Below are 16561 nucleotides of genomic sequence, written 5' to 3'. Positions count from 1 at the left end.
ACTACAGAAAAGTCCTTCAAAACTTGCCGGACCAGAGATGTTAATAAAGAGTGCAGGCACCACAGGTTCATCTAGTACCACTCCCAACGCATGGACACGATCATCCTTTAAGGAGGAGATTCTCAAACTTGAATCCCTGGATAATGCTGAAATAGGACTCTCATGATTCCCAGCCACCATGGCCAAAGACCAAAAGCTTGATAGGAGTTCTAGTCCAACAACATCTGGGGACCCACGTTTGACAACCTCTGCTCGACCCCTGCTAACTGGGCAAAGAGGCACCTTTTTAATATGGTGATTCTCTTTATTGAGCAGGGGGAGAGTAACTGGCCCTCTCCACCCCAAGCACAGGACCTCCAGTGACTGTTGCTGGTGCCTATCTTGTGTTTCTTTCTAGATTGTGAGCCCTTTGGGGACAGGGAGCCATCGTATTTATTTATTATTTCTCTGTGTAAACCACTCTGAGCCATTTTTGGAAGGGCAGTATAGAAATCGAATGAATGAATGATTGCTTTACCAAGGCTATTCACACACACATGCAAAACCGGACTAAGGGCGCTCACCCTGGTTTTGCACACACGATGTACTGCCGGGATCAGGCCAATCCCAGCAGCAGCAAACCTACCTATGAAGCCTACCTATGAATCCTACCTGTGAACACTCTCCTAACCTCATGTTTTGGATCGCCTGTCAGCCGTGACAGAGGAATAAATCCTCTATTTCCAACAACTTTTGAAAAAAAACTTCAGGGCTCCTGCTTTCTCCAAAGGTGTTGATGGAGGTGCTGATGGCTATGCAAATGGTCCATCTAATCCCTCGAATTAAAATGCCTCGAATCTGCTGCAAAGCAGATTCGCTCTTCAGATGATGATGATGATGATGATGATGATTAATTTGATTTCTATGCCACCCTTCCAAAAATGGCTCAGGGTGGTTTACACAGAGAAATAATAAATAAATAAGATGGTTCCCTGTCCCCAAAGGGCTCACAAGCTAAAAAGAAACACAAGATAGACACCAGCAACAGTCACTGGAGGTCCTGTGCTGGGGGTGGAGAGGGCCAGGCATAACCCGAGGCACAGAGCCATTTGTGAAAAACCTCCTGGCAGGGCTGGGAGTGAATCCTGCCTGAAACCTTGGAGAAGCCGCTGTCAGCCTGCATCAACAATAGGACTGTGCCCTTCAGAAACACGGGGATTTTCAAATGGGAGAAGCTCTGCATGGGACGACAAACCACAGACGCGTGTGTGTCCTCGCAGCAGCCACATGGGCTTCCCAGGAAGACATTGGGAGAAATTCCCAACTCCCGGATTTCACTGCGTCGCCCAGCCACACTCATGCCCAAGCTGGACGGCCAGTTAAAGGCCCCTCCGCCCAGCAGGCTACCCATTGCACATGCCCTGCACTCCAATGCCCCCCGTCGGGGGGACTGCAAAGTGCACAGGCCTGAAAGGCAATCCTGAGTTAGTTGGACCTGTGTTCTGACATGATATGATAAAGTAGCTTCCGATGTTAACTCCAGAATAGACCAAGTGCACTTGAGGATGACAAAAGCAGTTCCGGGCTTGCAACCACCGATTGGAAATTCACTCCAAACTTGATGGAATTGTTATCCTCCCCTTTAGAGAATCAAGTAAAAGTTATTGAGATGCTTCCATTTAACTGGCAGTTGAGAAACAAAACAAAACCGCCGAGGAACTCAAGGCGAGAGGAGTCACATTCGTTAGAAGCCCCTCATCTCCATTTCAAACAATAGCCAATGTTCAAGGGTAAAATTACAATCAGGCATGAAAGACAAAGCAGCGTTTCACTTACCTGGGGGTCTTGAGCACTGGTGACTCTCTCTGGCGTGATCAGGGAGAAGTTGTAAGCAAAAAGCAGCAGCAGCACAAGGGGCAACATGTATAGCTCAAAATGCCACACCGTGACCACAAACACCTAGGAGAAACAAACCAAGACATAGAGACTGATGGGAGATATTTGCTAATTTACATCATGTGCATCATTATGAGAGAGAGGGGGGGAGAGAGATATGTACATATGCATTAATAATGCTTGCACATCTTTATCCCTACTAATACACAACCTTGAATCTCTCCTAACCTCTAAGCAACCCTGGATGTGTTCCCATTTTCTGAGTCCCGCTTCATCCATTAAGCTTGTTCGCATCACCTTCTCCTTTTGATTTCGGTGTGATGGTTTATATAATCCTACATTCCAATAAACCAAAGGGGAGCTAGAAACTGGGGCTCAAGGTAACTGAGAGGCAAGGGATCAACGCACATTGTAAACTGAGAAAAACAAACACATCGGTCTCGTACAGCACCAGAGCACGAGACGCAAGTCTTCCATTGAGGGACAGCTAGGTTGAGGGGAACGGGCTTACTCGTTCGGGGCCAAAGGAGAGGAGAGATACTGGAGCATTCCCATCTTTTTAAATTTTGCAAGAAGCAGCCATGGGGTGAGGAACATTGGAAGCTGCCTCCTACCGAGACAGACCATTGGTCCATCTAGCTCAGTATCCTTGACACCAGGGGTGCACATCTCAAATGCTCTGGTGGGCCAGAACCAACCATGACTTGGTCTGCATGGCCCGCGGTCCATTTTCAGCACACTAATTATTGCATTAAAACCAATGATTAGAAACACTGAAGAAAGTAAGGGGGAGAAAGGATGGAGTAAGGGGAAAAGGTGAGGAAAAAGAGGCAAGGTGCAAGTGGGCTTCAGTCCAGGGATGGGGGACATCTGGTCTCAAGCAGCCAACTGCACTGAGTTGCCCCTGCCCATCAGCAGACAGGCCAAGAGCTCTTCAGGGCTCTGGTTGCAGGATATTTCTACCTGTGAACCAGATCTGCCCCCCCAAGCCTGATGTTGTACAGGCCTGGTGTACACAGACTGGCAGCGGCTCCTCCAAGTTTACAGGCAGGAATCTCTCTCAGCCCTATCTTGGAGATGCTGCCAGGGAGGGAACTTGGAACCAGTCTCCCATTCAAATGAAAACCAGGGAGGACCCTGCTTAGCAAAGGGGGCCATCCCTGCCTGCTACCACAAGACCAGCTCTCCTCCTGATGATTAATGGAAATGATTAGACTGGGATTGTAGCATTGGGGGGAGAAGGGGTTAGCTCCCGCCCCCTACACGCTTTTCCCAATGAGAATTGCCCTCCAGTGGGGAAAGGGGAAAACCACCTGCTCCCACTGTGATCCTGATTTGAATCACTCCCTCAGGGTGGCTACATTTTGCAAAAATGTAAAGACAGATAAGAAATGCAACAGACAGCACATGACATGTCCCCTTAGCTAAGCAGGGTCTGCCCTGGTTACATATGAAAGGGAGACTAGAAGTGTGAGCACTGCAAGATAGTCCCCTTAGGCTTAGGGGGTGGAGCCGCTCTGGGAGGAGCAGAAGGTTCCAAGTTCCCTCTCTGGCATCTCCCAAGATAGGGCTGAGAGAGATTCCTGCCTGCAACCTTGGAGAAGCCGCTGCCAGTCTATGAAGACAATACTGAGCTAGATGGACCAATGGTCTGACTCAGTATATGGCAGCTTCCTATGTTCTCCTATGTTCCAGTTTGGTCCCGATGCTTGCCATATCCACATCAGGGGCAGAACAAGGCACCGTAGAAGTCAAGTGCCTCTTGCTGGATGACCAGAACAAAAAGAGAAGAGTGCCTCAAGGCACTCAGGACAGCATCCACTGCACAGTACCTTTTGAGTCTTGTAACTATGTTGGGACAACTCAAATTAATCTAAGAAACCAGAACCGTCTTCCACAACACCTCCAAATGATAAATTTGAACCTGTGGTCGCTTCCTCAAGATGAAGCTTTTCTTCCCCTTCAAGAAGGCGGAGAGGGCTATCAGGAAGGGGAACTGGGCTTTTCAAGAGTTCAAGACAGATGTTTAAAACACACACACCCCTTTAGGGTTTTTCTCTAGTGTTTGACCAGAACACTCAAAAATCCCTATTAATTTTCACAGCAATCCAAAGGGGGCATGCCTATCCCTAATTCAGGCCCCAAATACCTTGGGCACACAGTGTGCCAATCCCTCCTCGTTCAGTTCAGTTGGTGAGGTCGAAATGACCCCCAATGCCTTTCTAGTGAAGCCAGCAAATTAAAAGTGCCCTCAGCCTGGCCAGATGCCCTGGCAGCTGGAAAACCGAGAGCAAGTCCAGCCGGAAGCAAATGGCAGGGATGAAGACGCAATCCCCAGCCAGAGGGGCTGAAGAAGACCTGAATGTCCGGCACAGATAGGGAAGTGGCTGTTGCACTGGTCTGCCATGAAAAGGCGGGCTGCAAACAGCTGAGGAAGACCCCCTTGCCTCTCCCGAGCCTAGCCAATATGGGAGAAGGGGGAGAAAGTCGAGCATGAGCCCCTTCCCCTCAGACGAAGGAAAAGCCTTCTGTCTCAAAGGAGTGGGCAGCAATCGGAAAAGAGAAAGCGAATGCCCTCCGCAAGAGGAAGAAGCTCTCAAGAGCAGAGTGCGTGGTGGGGGACCCTCCACACAGACACACACCTTCCTAACCTCTCTCCGGCACCTAGGCATGCACAGAGGGTAAAACCGGCTCCGAGTCTGCATCCATCTAAAACTACTGCACTGAAGATAGTGCTAGAAGAAAAGGATAGGATACGCCAAATATATCCTTTTTGCCAAATCCGTCTCATGGGTTGGGGGGCAGAGAAGGGCAAGGCAGTAAAGTTTCTTTGGGCTCCTAATATCGCGCTCTTTCAAAGCACAGAATATTGGGGAAGGGGAGGGGACGGAGGTCAAAGCCCGGTTATAATGTAAGGCAGCTGTTCGGACGGGGGGGGGGGGAGCACCAGGGCCAAAAGATGATTAAAATAAACCAAGCCAGGCAACGTGCAGTTTCAAGACGGGAAATGGCAGGAGGCAAGGAGTTGCCCTAAACCATCACCAACTGCTTGCCCTGAAAAATCAATTAAAGTCCCACCATGGCTGCAATCCCTTTGTAAGCAGTCAAAGTTATACAGCCTAAACGTGCCATGCAAGGCACTTACGAGGAAGGTTCTTGAAACCCAAAGCCTCCATCTCACATAGCTCCGGGACGCCATGGACAACCAGGAGCTGAGCAGCCGGGAAAGCCGCCCAGAGGGTCGCGGAAGGTGGGGCCGATACTGTAAAGGGAATTGCTCGAATTCCCAGTAGGACACAGAAAACAGAGGCAGCAGGAAGGGATTCACCAAACCTGGAAAGCTACTGAATGCTTTCTGGGCTACATCCCTTCCAAACATCCAGTTTATGCACAGAGGGGAGTGGGATCACCCTCCCCCCCCCAGCTGCTTTTCTCTCCAAGAAAAAAAAAAGATACAAGTCCCTAGAGCTTGCATTTCTCAGGAAGAGCAGCCTGCCCAGTGTGAACTCAAGTGGGTAAGTACATAAGAACAGCCCTGCTGGATCAGGCCCAAGTAGGCCCATCTAGTCCAGCATCCTGTTAGGCACAGTGGCCCCCCAGATGCCTCTGAGAAGCAAGAGATGAGAGCATGCCCTCTCTCCTGCTGTTGCTCCCCTGCAACTGGTACTCAGAGGCATCCTGCCTTTGAGGCTGGAGGTGGCCTATAGCCCTCCGACTAGTAGCCATTGATAGACCTCTTCTCCAAGAAGTTATCCAAGCCCCTCTTCAAGCCATCCAGGTTGTTGGCTGTCACCACATCTTGCGGCAGAGAATTCCACAAGTTGATTATGTGTTGTTGTGTGAAAAAGCACTTCGGTTTCTTGGTCCTAAATTTCCTGGCAATCAATTTCATGGGATGACCTCTGGTTCTAGTGTTATGAGAGAGGGAGAAGAATTTCTCTCTCTCCACAACATGCATGGCTTTATAGACCTCTATCGTGTCTCCCTGAAGTTGCCTTTTTTCTAAAAAAAAAACACTTTAAAAAAAACCCCACCCTTTCCCCTAAAAACTAAAAAGCCCCAGGTGTTGTAGTCTTGCCTCATAAGGAAGGTGCTCGAGGTAGTAGTTGGGAACGAAAGTGTTAAACAGCTCCCACATCCCACCCACCCTGGACCCTGGCCCTGGGCTCAATTTGTAGTCGCCATGCCTCATATTTGAAGGCTTGAAAATCTTGGCGGCTACAACATTGGCCTCAAATAGAAGGAGAGAGTTACAATCACAAAATTCTTCCTCAATGTAGATTCTGATAATTTCCCTCCACCCCTCCCAGGTAAGTCCCAAATACTTCCTCCCTTTCTTCCCCTCTACCCCACTTACTTACTGGGCTCCTACTGGTCCGGCACTCTGATATAAATTTCCTGCAAGGTGGGGTTGACGGAGGGCAGGGGGGCAGTTCAGCTTATTCCTGAGCCAATTCAACTGGTGTTTGGTAGAGTTCTCCCATCACTAGCCTGAAACCACCTGCAATGGTTTCACGCAATACAAGAGAGCCCACGGGGCAAACGGATCAAGGAGCTACACCCAACGCGTTTCGCCAACCATTCACGGATTATTTATGAATCTAACACACAGACCCTCGAGAAAGCACATTTCCAATTTGAGATTTTGAACACGAAAGAAAACGTCGCACCGAATCTTTCCGGAGAGAGAAGCCCCAAGTCCTTCATGCCTGTTCCAAATATTCTCCACAAGAGAACAGATCCAACTTTACACGCTGAAAGGAAAGGCGGGCAGACGAGCCACCCCGAGTGCTTTTCGTGATTAAACGAATGCGAGTAATGAACCATATGCCCCAAACGGGCCTGTTTTTCACGAGGGCCAGATTTTTGTTTGCATTTTTAATTTTAATGTACAGATGAAATGTGGAGAATGGTGGAGCAACCATGCCATGTGTTCCAGGAGGAAGAGGGAACTGTCTGGATGAAGGGGAGCAGATCGTCCTCGGATGATTACACATCTAGATTTCGCCACTCGGAGACTCTCCCCCCCCCCAATTCTTTGGATTGCCCCCTCCTCTGAGCAGCTGCTTTAGGCATCTGTTCAGAGTCTCCATGAAAGAGATAGACAGCTTTTTCGGCTGAACAGCCCAACGAAAAACAGAACACTGTCTGTCCCCCCCCCCCCGCACAAAAGCCCCACCATGCTGACCCCACGAGACAAACAAGAAGAATTCGGACCCACCACATTGCCTCAACCACTCTGGATTGGGAGGGGAAAGATCCTGCCTTTGAAGCCAAACCCAACATACTTCAAAATGATAAGCTGGGTGGCTTTCCTCGATTTCCCATTCATTTACATTTTTGTTGCCAGGATGCCTCATTCCCAGCAACAAGCACCAACCAAGTAAGATGTTTATTTATATTTAAAAGGGCCCTTCTTTTATAGCCTATGATGCTTTTCCCCAGGATTTTAAAAAAATCTTCTCCAGTGTATCATCTAGTTTGGTCCAGACACAACTAAGACTCAAATGCTCTTCAACTACTCAAATATACTTCTAACACCCTTTGGCTGCGCGTAAGATGTTATTTCAGAGTCATTTCTCTCCCCGCACCCCGCTTTTAAAATTACCCAGGTGACCAACGCGATAATTAAACACTTTGGCACTGTTTTGATCCTTTGGATGTGACGACAATTAGCACCAAGCGGCACCTATTTTAATGCTATTCAGTCTGATGGAATGTTTATCGTAGTAGAACGAATCTTGCATATTTGGGAGAGATTCTCTCTCTCTCTCTCTCTCTCTCTCTCTCTCTCTGAATTTAATGGCAGATCGCTGGGTGCTTTGCAACAGACTAGAAAAATATGTCTATCTCCCAAAAGTTTAATAGCAGGTAGAACTGCAAAGTTGTTGTGTTGTTATTAAATAGGAACATATGAAGCTGCCATAAACTGAGTCAGACCATTGGTCTATCTCGTTCAGTATTGTCTTCACAGACTGGCAGCGGCTTCTCCAAGACCATTGGTTCATATAGATCAATATTGTCTACATTGACTGGCAGAGAGGTTTCTGCAGGGTTTCAGGCAGGATTCTCTCCCAGCCGTAACCAGAAGTTTTCCACACCCAGCTTTTAGCCTGCATCTCCTCCAGAATGGAGCAGGCACATTCGCATATTCGACAGATTTTATTTCTTTATTATTTTTACACCTTTATCCTGCTCTTCTTCTGAGGAACTCAGAGCGATGTACATACTTATTTTTATCCTCACAACAACCCTGTAAGGTAGGTTCATTTACCCTGAAGTTTCTGCGAGCTATCAGGTGGAAGCGGGGACTTCACACACAATTCGGGTTTTTCGATGCTCCTTAGAGCGCAATCCGATTTATATCCGGGGTAAAAAAAAATCCACTTTTTGCATCGGGTTTTTTGGATCGCGTTGAGTTTGCAGAAAAGTCTCGCAGAAAAGCCACGGTAAAGCCTGCTGAGTGGAGAACTCCCTGGAGATGCCAGGGAGTGAAATTGGTAACACTTTGGGCACTTTGGTTGAAAAGCGGTATATACTGTAAATATTCGTCGTATTCGGATACATTCCGGCTTTCTCTATAACCTGAGCTACCATCCACACCACTTTGAGTTCTCAGTTTTGCATGCTGCCTCCCAAGAGGTCTTCCTTTAGAAGGATGAGCCAGGGTGTTTCTCTGGCAAGACAGATCAACTTGGGAGCTGTTCAAAGACCGGCTCAACGGAAAAGGAGGACCACTCCATTTAAATCCAGTGATATCTGCTTAATTTTTCAAGGCAAAACCTCTCTAATATGAGAGCTCCAATGCTCTCCAAACAGTGCTGCTGGGGATGGAGGGCAGGGGGGAGAGATGGGTTGGGACCACAATGCAGACAGACCCAATACTTCCTTCGTGTCATGGCCTCAATCCAAATTGCCCCCTCCCAAAACAGTTATTGGCTATGGAGGAGAGAAAGTCTGTACAACTTGCTCTTATCTTTTCCACTAGGTGGTCAATGGCAGATTTGGGGGACATTTATGTCGGCAAATAACTATTGGGGGGGAGGGATATAACCCCCACTCCATGTGTGAGCACTGGAAAACATTGCTCCATGTGTTGCATATGAAAGGGGGACTAGAAGTGTGAGCAATGTAAGATCTTCCCCATAGGGGATGGGGCCACTCTGGGAAGAGCATCTGCAAGCTTTCAGGCAGAAGGTTCCAAGTTCCCTCCTTGGCAGCATCTCCAAGATCGGGCTGAGAGAGACTCCTGCCTGCAACCTTGGAGAAGCCGCTGCCAGTCTGTGTAGACAAGACTGAGCTAGATGGACCAAAGGCCTGACTCCGTATAAGGCAGCTTCCTATGTTCCTAACTCAGTCGTAGAGCATCTGCTTAATATGCAGAAGGTCCCAGGTTCACTCCCTGGCAGCATCTCCAGGTAGGGCTGAGAAAGACTCCTGCCTGCAACCTTGGAGAGCTGCTGCCGGTCAGTGTAGACAATACTGAGCTGGATGGACCAAGGATCCAACTCTGTAGGCAGCGTATGTGCCTGGCAATAGAAAAAGATGGCACGAGTGATGAACTCTCACCTCCTGTCTACATTCACCTTAAGTCAGCTTCTGCCTGCATCTACCAAGACAGGTAGAACCACCTCAGGGCTGCTGCATTCACTGCTGAAATATGAGCATCCTCCTGCGAAAAGTAACTTGGATTGGCAGAGTGGGGAGGCAGAACAACATGAAAGTCTGTGGGACCAGGGAAGCCGGACTTGGTGTTTCCCCCCAACATTCATGATGGTATATCGCCACCTACAGGAATTTCCCCTCCTTTCTGGAAAACTGTTTAGAAGTTCTGGTGGATGGGTTTGGTCTAGCGGTTCTCTGAAGTTCCTTCACAGAGAGCTCGATGGCGGGAGAGGAGAGATCAGGGTTTCCCACCAGCCAGGGCAGGAAGCTCTACAAAAGATAACCATCTTAACAAAAACAAGAGCCGGCGGGGAAATAATACTTGGCACGGAAGATAGTGCAGTTCAGATGTTCAATGCCACCTATGTCCATCAGCCTCAAAGCAAGCTTCACAACAGCCCTGTGAGGTAGGGCAGGATGTCTCATCATCCCCAAGGGAGGCAGGAGTGAAGCCGGGAGAACAGGGGCCTGTCTGAGGCCACTCAGCAAGTCTGTGGCAAAGAGAGCTCTTTTAGAATAAAGAGGGTCAGAAATGCAAGATCGTGTAATACCAAGATATAAGCAAGGGTTGCACAACTTCAGCCCTCCAGCTGGTGCCGGACTATGACTCCCATCGTCCACAGTGGCCAAAAGGGATGATGAGAGTTGTAGTCCAACAACAGCTGGAAAGGCAGAGTTGTGTCACCTGGATGGAAGCAGGTGAGTTCCACGGAACACTTCCATCGGGCAGATGAAGAGTTCTGGGAAATTAAGAAATAAAGACCAATCTCTCCAACATATGGATGTAGAAGACCTCGGCTAACCCCACTTGTTAACTTGTCATGCTAACCTATGAAGGTATTCAGGAAAGATCCCGGATCTGTCCAACTTATTTAGAGTCTTGTAACTCTTTGGTCAGGGTGACCGCATGACAGAAGACCACTGCAGCTGTGGATGATGGGAGCTGTAGTCAAACTTCAGGTGGGAGTCCCAAGACTGGGAATCCCTACTTTAGAGTGAATAAGAAATGGGATCAGCAGAGGTGCACCTAGGTAACCCTAACCCTAGTTTTGGGACCTGGACCTCAAGGCCTTTGGATGCCCCCTCCTCCCCTGCAAATTAAGCATCGTCATGCTTGGCCAGGTGACCACACCACCCAGGACAGACTAAAGAGGACTTGGGGGGTGGGGTCCCCAGGGGCTGTGGGTCCTTTGAACCCATTTGCCCAATGGTGGCTCTGCCCCTACCCACCACCTGTTAAGATCATCTGGGGAGGTCTGGTTGCCACCAGCTGGGTTGGTGGCGACTCGAAACCGGGCCTTTTCTTGAGTTGCCCCAGGACTCTGGAAAGTGCTTCCTAATGAAATTAGAATTTCCCCTTCTCTGGATGTTTTTAAGAAGGACCTGAAAACATACCTGTTTAGTCAGGCTTTTAGTTCATCGTTTTAAAGCCTTTTAGAGTTTCTATCCTATTTCAAATTGTTTTAATTCTGTTCATGTTTTAATTGGCTTTATATTGTGAACTGCCCAGGGACCTTTTTGAATGGGGCAGTATATAAATGTACTAAATAAATAAAGATCTACACCACCCGTCTGAGCCACACCGATGGGCAACTGGACCACGAAGTGGTTTTTCCTCTCTCCAGCGAACATCAGATCAGGCAGCTAAAATTATTGCCGCCGCTCTGTTGTAACTGTCACCTGTGGTGGGTAGAATTACAGGTTCCTGCTGCCAGCACGCCCACCTCGTGTGGCTGTAAAGAGGACCCACCACTTGCCAAGGCCCGGCACACAATGAAGACAAGGAAACATCTGACGGCAGTCCAAAAGACAGTGCGGCCAGGGAGACTCATAAAAGTGACAGCTCCGAAATGCAGTGATAAAGCTCACCAGCTTCAGAAACAACACACACACACACCCCACATGGACGCAAGAGCAAATTAGCTGAAAACACAAGCCCTGGGCCAGCAGGTCACAGTGAGAGGCAAAGAGCTGGAGTGGTTTTCCTATCCGCTAGGGTCAGGGCTTGGAGTCCATCCTTCCTTCCTCGAAGACAATGCTTGCACATGTTGATTAAGAAGCCAAGAGGATAAAACAGAATCAAGGGGCAGCCATCTAGCTCACAAACATGGCACCAAAATGGCACAAAGGTTAAACTGACCCATATTTAAGAAGGGCTGCCCTCTGTTCCAGAGCATCAATGCTCCATTACTGTATTTATTTAAAAGGTTCATAGGAAGCTGCCATATACTGAGTCAGACCATCAGTTTATATAGCTCAGTATTGTCTTCACAGACTGGCAGTGGCTCCTCCAAGGTTGCAGGCAGGAGTCTGTCTCAGCCCGATCTTGGAGATGCTGCCAGGGAGGGAACTTGGAACCTTCTGCTCTTCCCAGAGCGGCTCCATCCCCTGAGGGGAAGATCTTCCAGTGCACACACTTCTAGTTTCCCATTCATATGCAACCAGGGTGGACCCTGCTTAGCTAAGGGGACAAGTCATGCTTGCTGCCACAAGATTAGCTCTCCTCTCCTGCCATCCTTCATAAATGAACTCATGGTGGATTACCACAAAATTCATTAAGACTGCTGTAGACTAGCTCAAGCTCTCAAGTCAGAGAAATGCAAGATGAGGCCATCATTCAAACAAGGCAGTCACAGAGAAATGCATAGAGTTGGGGGAGGCCTGCTGGAATAATAAAAAAGAGAGAGTCTTCAGCTTTCATTTCGAATCAAACAGGGAGGGGGCAAGCCTAAGATCAAGGGGCAGGGACTTTCAGAGAGCCGAGGCCACCACTGAGGAGGTTCAACTGGGTGTCACCAACCACTGTGTCGGGACTTGAAGGAGAGCCTATCTGCATGATCTCCCAGGTTGGGCAGAACTACATGCGACATAAGATACCTTCAGGTATCTTAGCCCTAATCTAAAATATCAGAACGATTCCTGTAATGTTGCTAAATGTTGTTTTTCACCTTGCAGAATTCACAAACGCTGTGTTGATACCAACTAAATCACTAATGTATTTTGAAGTGCTTTCTATTTACGAGAGAGAGAGTTACATTGCTGCACATTTTGTGTTAACATTACTTAAGATGCGAGAGTGATTAAGTCCGAGGGCTGATTTATACGGTATTGCATTTAGATGTTTAGTAACAATGTGCGATGTATATTTTAATGTATTTGATGTGTAACTAGTGTGAGGTGTATTTAATGCTGGTCGTTGACCAGCATAATAAATTGAACTGAACTGCATTATATTTTCCATGGATCCAGAGTTGTGGCTTTCGGGTGAGTCACCGAGGCCTTCATTTATCTCGGACTTGCTCTCTAACTGGCCGTTCATTAGTTTGGTTTGTCTGTAATGCAGAGGAAATTTACTTCGTCTCACTAGCTACTTCTTATCGCCACGAAACGTCTTCTATCAGGGGTCCCAAACTCTGGCTGGTGTCACACCTAGAAGCATCAAGCTTCTCTTGGCGTGCGATTTCCAAAGGATGGAGGAAAGCAAAAAAGGCAGTGAATATGTCCTTTTAATTTCCCTCAGATTACAGTAATTGCATTAAGAAAACTGTAATTTCGTTAAATGGCATAATTACCACTAATACACGGCAAACTGTCAATAAAAAGGGTAATTATGCCAGAGAAAAATCATAAGCAGAATAAGCAGTGATGCATAATTCTTCACAACAGCCATTCAGTGCTTAAAATTAACCTTTAAAATATTTTTTTAAAAAATATGTATTAGCAATTAGCTCCATGAGGCAGGCTTAACTTCCAGGACCAAAATCTGCAGAGCGGGTGCTGAGAAATTGAAAGGGGAAATTCAAAGGAACATTCCTGACCTCCTGTCAGGTTTGCTTCCAGATGCAGCCTGAGATATTTCTCCCACTTCTCCCCCTTTATCGCACAACTTAATTCTGGAGACACCACAGCCTGTGGGCAACTAGTGGCTGGTTTTAGGGTTGTGTGTTCGAATCCTTGATCTGTAGAAACTTGGAAGTTGATTTGCAGTTGCACAAGAAGGTTATTCCAGTATACAACTTATGGGGTGTGGTAGGTTATTGGGTCTGCACCCCAAATGACCATGTTGCATCAGCCTCTAGACCCCAGCCATTAGTCTAAACCCAGCTCTGGTTGACCTTGGAGTTCTAGTAAAAACTGAGCAGACCCCACAAGCCTGGTGTCTGTTCTAAAATGTTACTTGCATGTTTATTAATACGTGTTCATCAGCATATGAAAACAAATTTTAAGAACTGCAGCAAAACTGCACTGCAGATTGGATGTTGTGGCATCACCAGTGCTGGCCAATCGGTGCTGCCCCTAGCCAACTTTTGCTGCAAATATTAGGGTGGATATTTTCAGAGTTCTCTGCTGGAGAGGAAAAGGATGTTTGGCATGAATGTAGTGAGGGTGCTTCCACATTAGCCTGTCTGCTGTAAAAAACTGTTATGTCTGTCTTTTCCCCGAAGGAAGTTTAAAAGAGCAGTGTGCAAAATGGCACAGGGGTCTGGTATTCAGATTTGTACCATGTCAAAATTCCCCATGGAGAGTGCCTAAAGTAGCTCTCTGGATCTCAGCCAAACATTTCACTATCCCCATGTCTGGGGAGGGGGGCGGGGTGGAATATGGATTTGGAGTGATTTTCAAAAAAAACCAGGGAAGTTTTGACTGCTAGTTCTTGCAGACCAGTCTCTTTCCACATGACAGTATTTTGATTACTGCAGCCAGGTGGGGCTCCAAGTGTAGAACCCCCAACGATAAGAGTCTGGAATTGTTTTCTTTGTCATTTTGGCAAGTGGCACACCCAGAACTGCTAGGGTGTAACAGTGTCATTACTTGACAGCAAGGAAGCAAAAAAAGCAGGTTTTGCTGAAACCCAGAAATGGAGCAGAAGAGGTCTATTAAACCTTCTCAGCAAATCAGTCCAGAATTATTCCTGACTGGCTGACCTTTGAGCACTTTATGCAGCTGCAAAGGGCAGGGCATAATTTGGAGCAGCACACAGGTGAGCAGGTGGTCCTTAATTAGAATTAGAATAGTGCTGGATGTTCTATTTTGCAGCTGGGAGGGGTTCAGACATCCCCCCCCCAAAAAAACCCCTTAATTGTGAGGACATTTGGAGTTTTCCAGTCTTGTTTTCTGCCATTGTTTCCTCCTATCTAAGGATGCTTCAACACCACTTGGCTTCTTTCAGTTGCTGCTACATCTTCTTCCTGGGTTTGTCAATATAGGTGATTCTAACCAATCAGAGATCCTGTAGTGACTGGAATTATGTGCCCATTGAAATTTTGTGAGACAGAGTAAACAGGCTGCAATCTAGACACAGCTGTGAGTGAGTGAAATCTGCCCACCCCCCAGGGAGATCAGGAGGAGAAGGAGGAGGACGGCTGAGTTAAACATAAGAGCCCTGCTGGATCAAACCAACGGTCTATCTAGTTTAATATCCTGCTTCTCACAGCAGTCAACCAGATGCCATCAGGAAGCCCACAAGCAAGCAATGAAGGCAGCAGCCCTCTCCAGGTATTGTGAGGTATACTGCTCTTGAACATAGAGGCTCCACTTGGCTAAGTGTCCATTGACAAGCCTCTCCTCCTCCTCCATGAATTTGTCTAACCACTATTAAGCAACCTAAGCTACTGGCCTTCACCCCATCTTGTGGCAGCAAATTCCATAAACGGATTATACGCTGACTGAAGCGGGCTTTCCTTTTGTCCGATGATGAGTTGCGTGAAGAAATCCACTCACCACAAAGGCCATCACACTTCTTGAGGGGGACTCCCAGAGAAAGCAGCTCCGGAGGAACTGTATGGTGTTCCATATTGCCAAGGTAATTTTTTTCACACGATCAACATTTCTTGATAAGATCTGGTGAACGTTGGTTGGGGGCAGGGGAGGGACAGAGAAGGGGAAATGAGCAATTTCAACACGAGCTTCCATCCCCCAAACACCAAAGATAGATAGATAAGAGCATTTTTTTAAATGCAAAGGAGTTCCTGCATCTCCGGCCAGCTTTTTCTGCATTTCTAGTAACACCCCTCTAGTTACTGGGTCAGCTTCTGCACAATGCATAGACCCGATCGAGGATTCTAGCAGCACCTCCTGTGCCATTCTGGAAACACTACAAGACAAAGCCATGGTGGAAAGACTTTAATAGGACTTTCAGTGAGAACTGAAAGTGGGAGGAGAGCTGGTCTCGTGGCATCAAGCATGAATTGTCCCCTTTGCTAAGCAGTGTCTGCCCTGGTTTGCATCTGAATGGGAGACTACATGTGAGCACTGTAAAATATTCCCCTTAGGGGATGGGACCACAGGAAGAGGACCTCCCTGCTTGGGTGCAGAAGGTTCCAAGTTCCCTCCCCGGCAGCATCTCCAAGACTGGGCTGAGAGAAGCTCCTGCCTGCAACCTCAGAGAAGCCGTTGCCAGTCTAGTTTGACAATACTGAGCTAGATGGACCAAGGGACTGACTCAGTAGAAGACAGCTTCCTACGTTCCTATACTTTTGCCTCAAAACGGCACAGGGTGCATTGGGGCAAATTTCACCCAATGGGGACTCTATCAACCTTTGGATGGGGATCGGGCTGCAGGTCATTAGCAAAGCACCTGATCTGCATGCAGAAAGATGCCAGTTCAGTCCTTGCCAACACTGCAGAAGGGATGTGCCATCCCCGGGCTACCGCCAAACTATGGTTCAGTGTCACCACTGAGCTTCCGTTTTGGCACCCACGCATCCTGCGGCCAAACCCAAACGTTGCCACGTTCTACCGAAAGGCGTGGTCACTCCAGCTTTGAGACCCCCAGGCCTACCTTCTTCGAGAACTTGCGGTTGTCTTCCAGAAAACGCCTCTCCCGCGGAGAAAAGGTCCTGATACTCGCTTTTACCTGAGAGAGAATATTAACACGTATGCAATATTAGCATTTGTACTCAAGAGGCACATCTCAGTTCAGCGTATTTTCTGCACCCACCAAAAGTGGCTTCTGCGAAACTGGCCCATGTTATCTGAGCACTCAGTCCCCTGCTGACTGAGCAAAGGGCATCTTTTTAAA

At 47.7% G+C, this 16561-nt stretch overlaps 1 protein-coding gene across 6 annotated transcripts in view; it reads right to left on the bottom strand.

The window, feature by feature from the left end:
• MCTP2 (multiple C2 and transmembrane domain containing 2) overlaps window positions 1-16561 on the bottom strand; it is a 97120-nt gene that overhangs the window by 24077 nt on the left and 56482 nt on the right. For all 6 annotated transcript variants that reach the window (XM_053271681.1, XM_053271683.1, XM_053271682.1 and 3 more), the window contains 3 exons: window positions 16322-16396; window positions 15262-15381; window positions 1816-1938 (listed from right to left, as the gene is read on the bottom strand). In XM_053271681.1, the coding sequence (XP_053127656.1) occupies window positions 1816-1938; window positions 15262-15381; window positions 16322-16396 (318 nt within the window). The remainder of the gene's footprint in view (window positions 1-1815; window positions 1939-15261; window positions 15382-16321; window positions 16397-16561) is intronic.

The sequence above is a fragment of the Hemicordylus capensis genome, chromosome 10 (genome assembly GCF_027244095.1).
Source record: "Hemicordylus capensis ecotype Gifberg chromosome 10, rHemCap1.1.pri, whole genome shotgun sequence".
Classification (NCBI taxonomy): domain Eukaryota; kingdom Metazoa; phylum Chordata; class Lepidosauria; order Squamata; family Cordylidae; genus Hemicordylus; species Hemicordylus capensis.
Note: the sequence above shows the minus strand (reverse complement) of the source record. Positions and strands in the feature narration are given on the sequence as shown.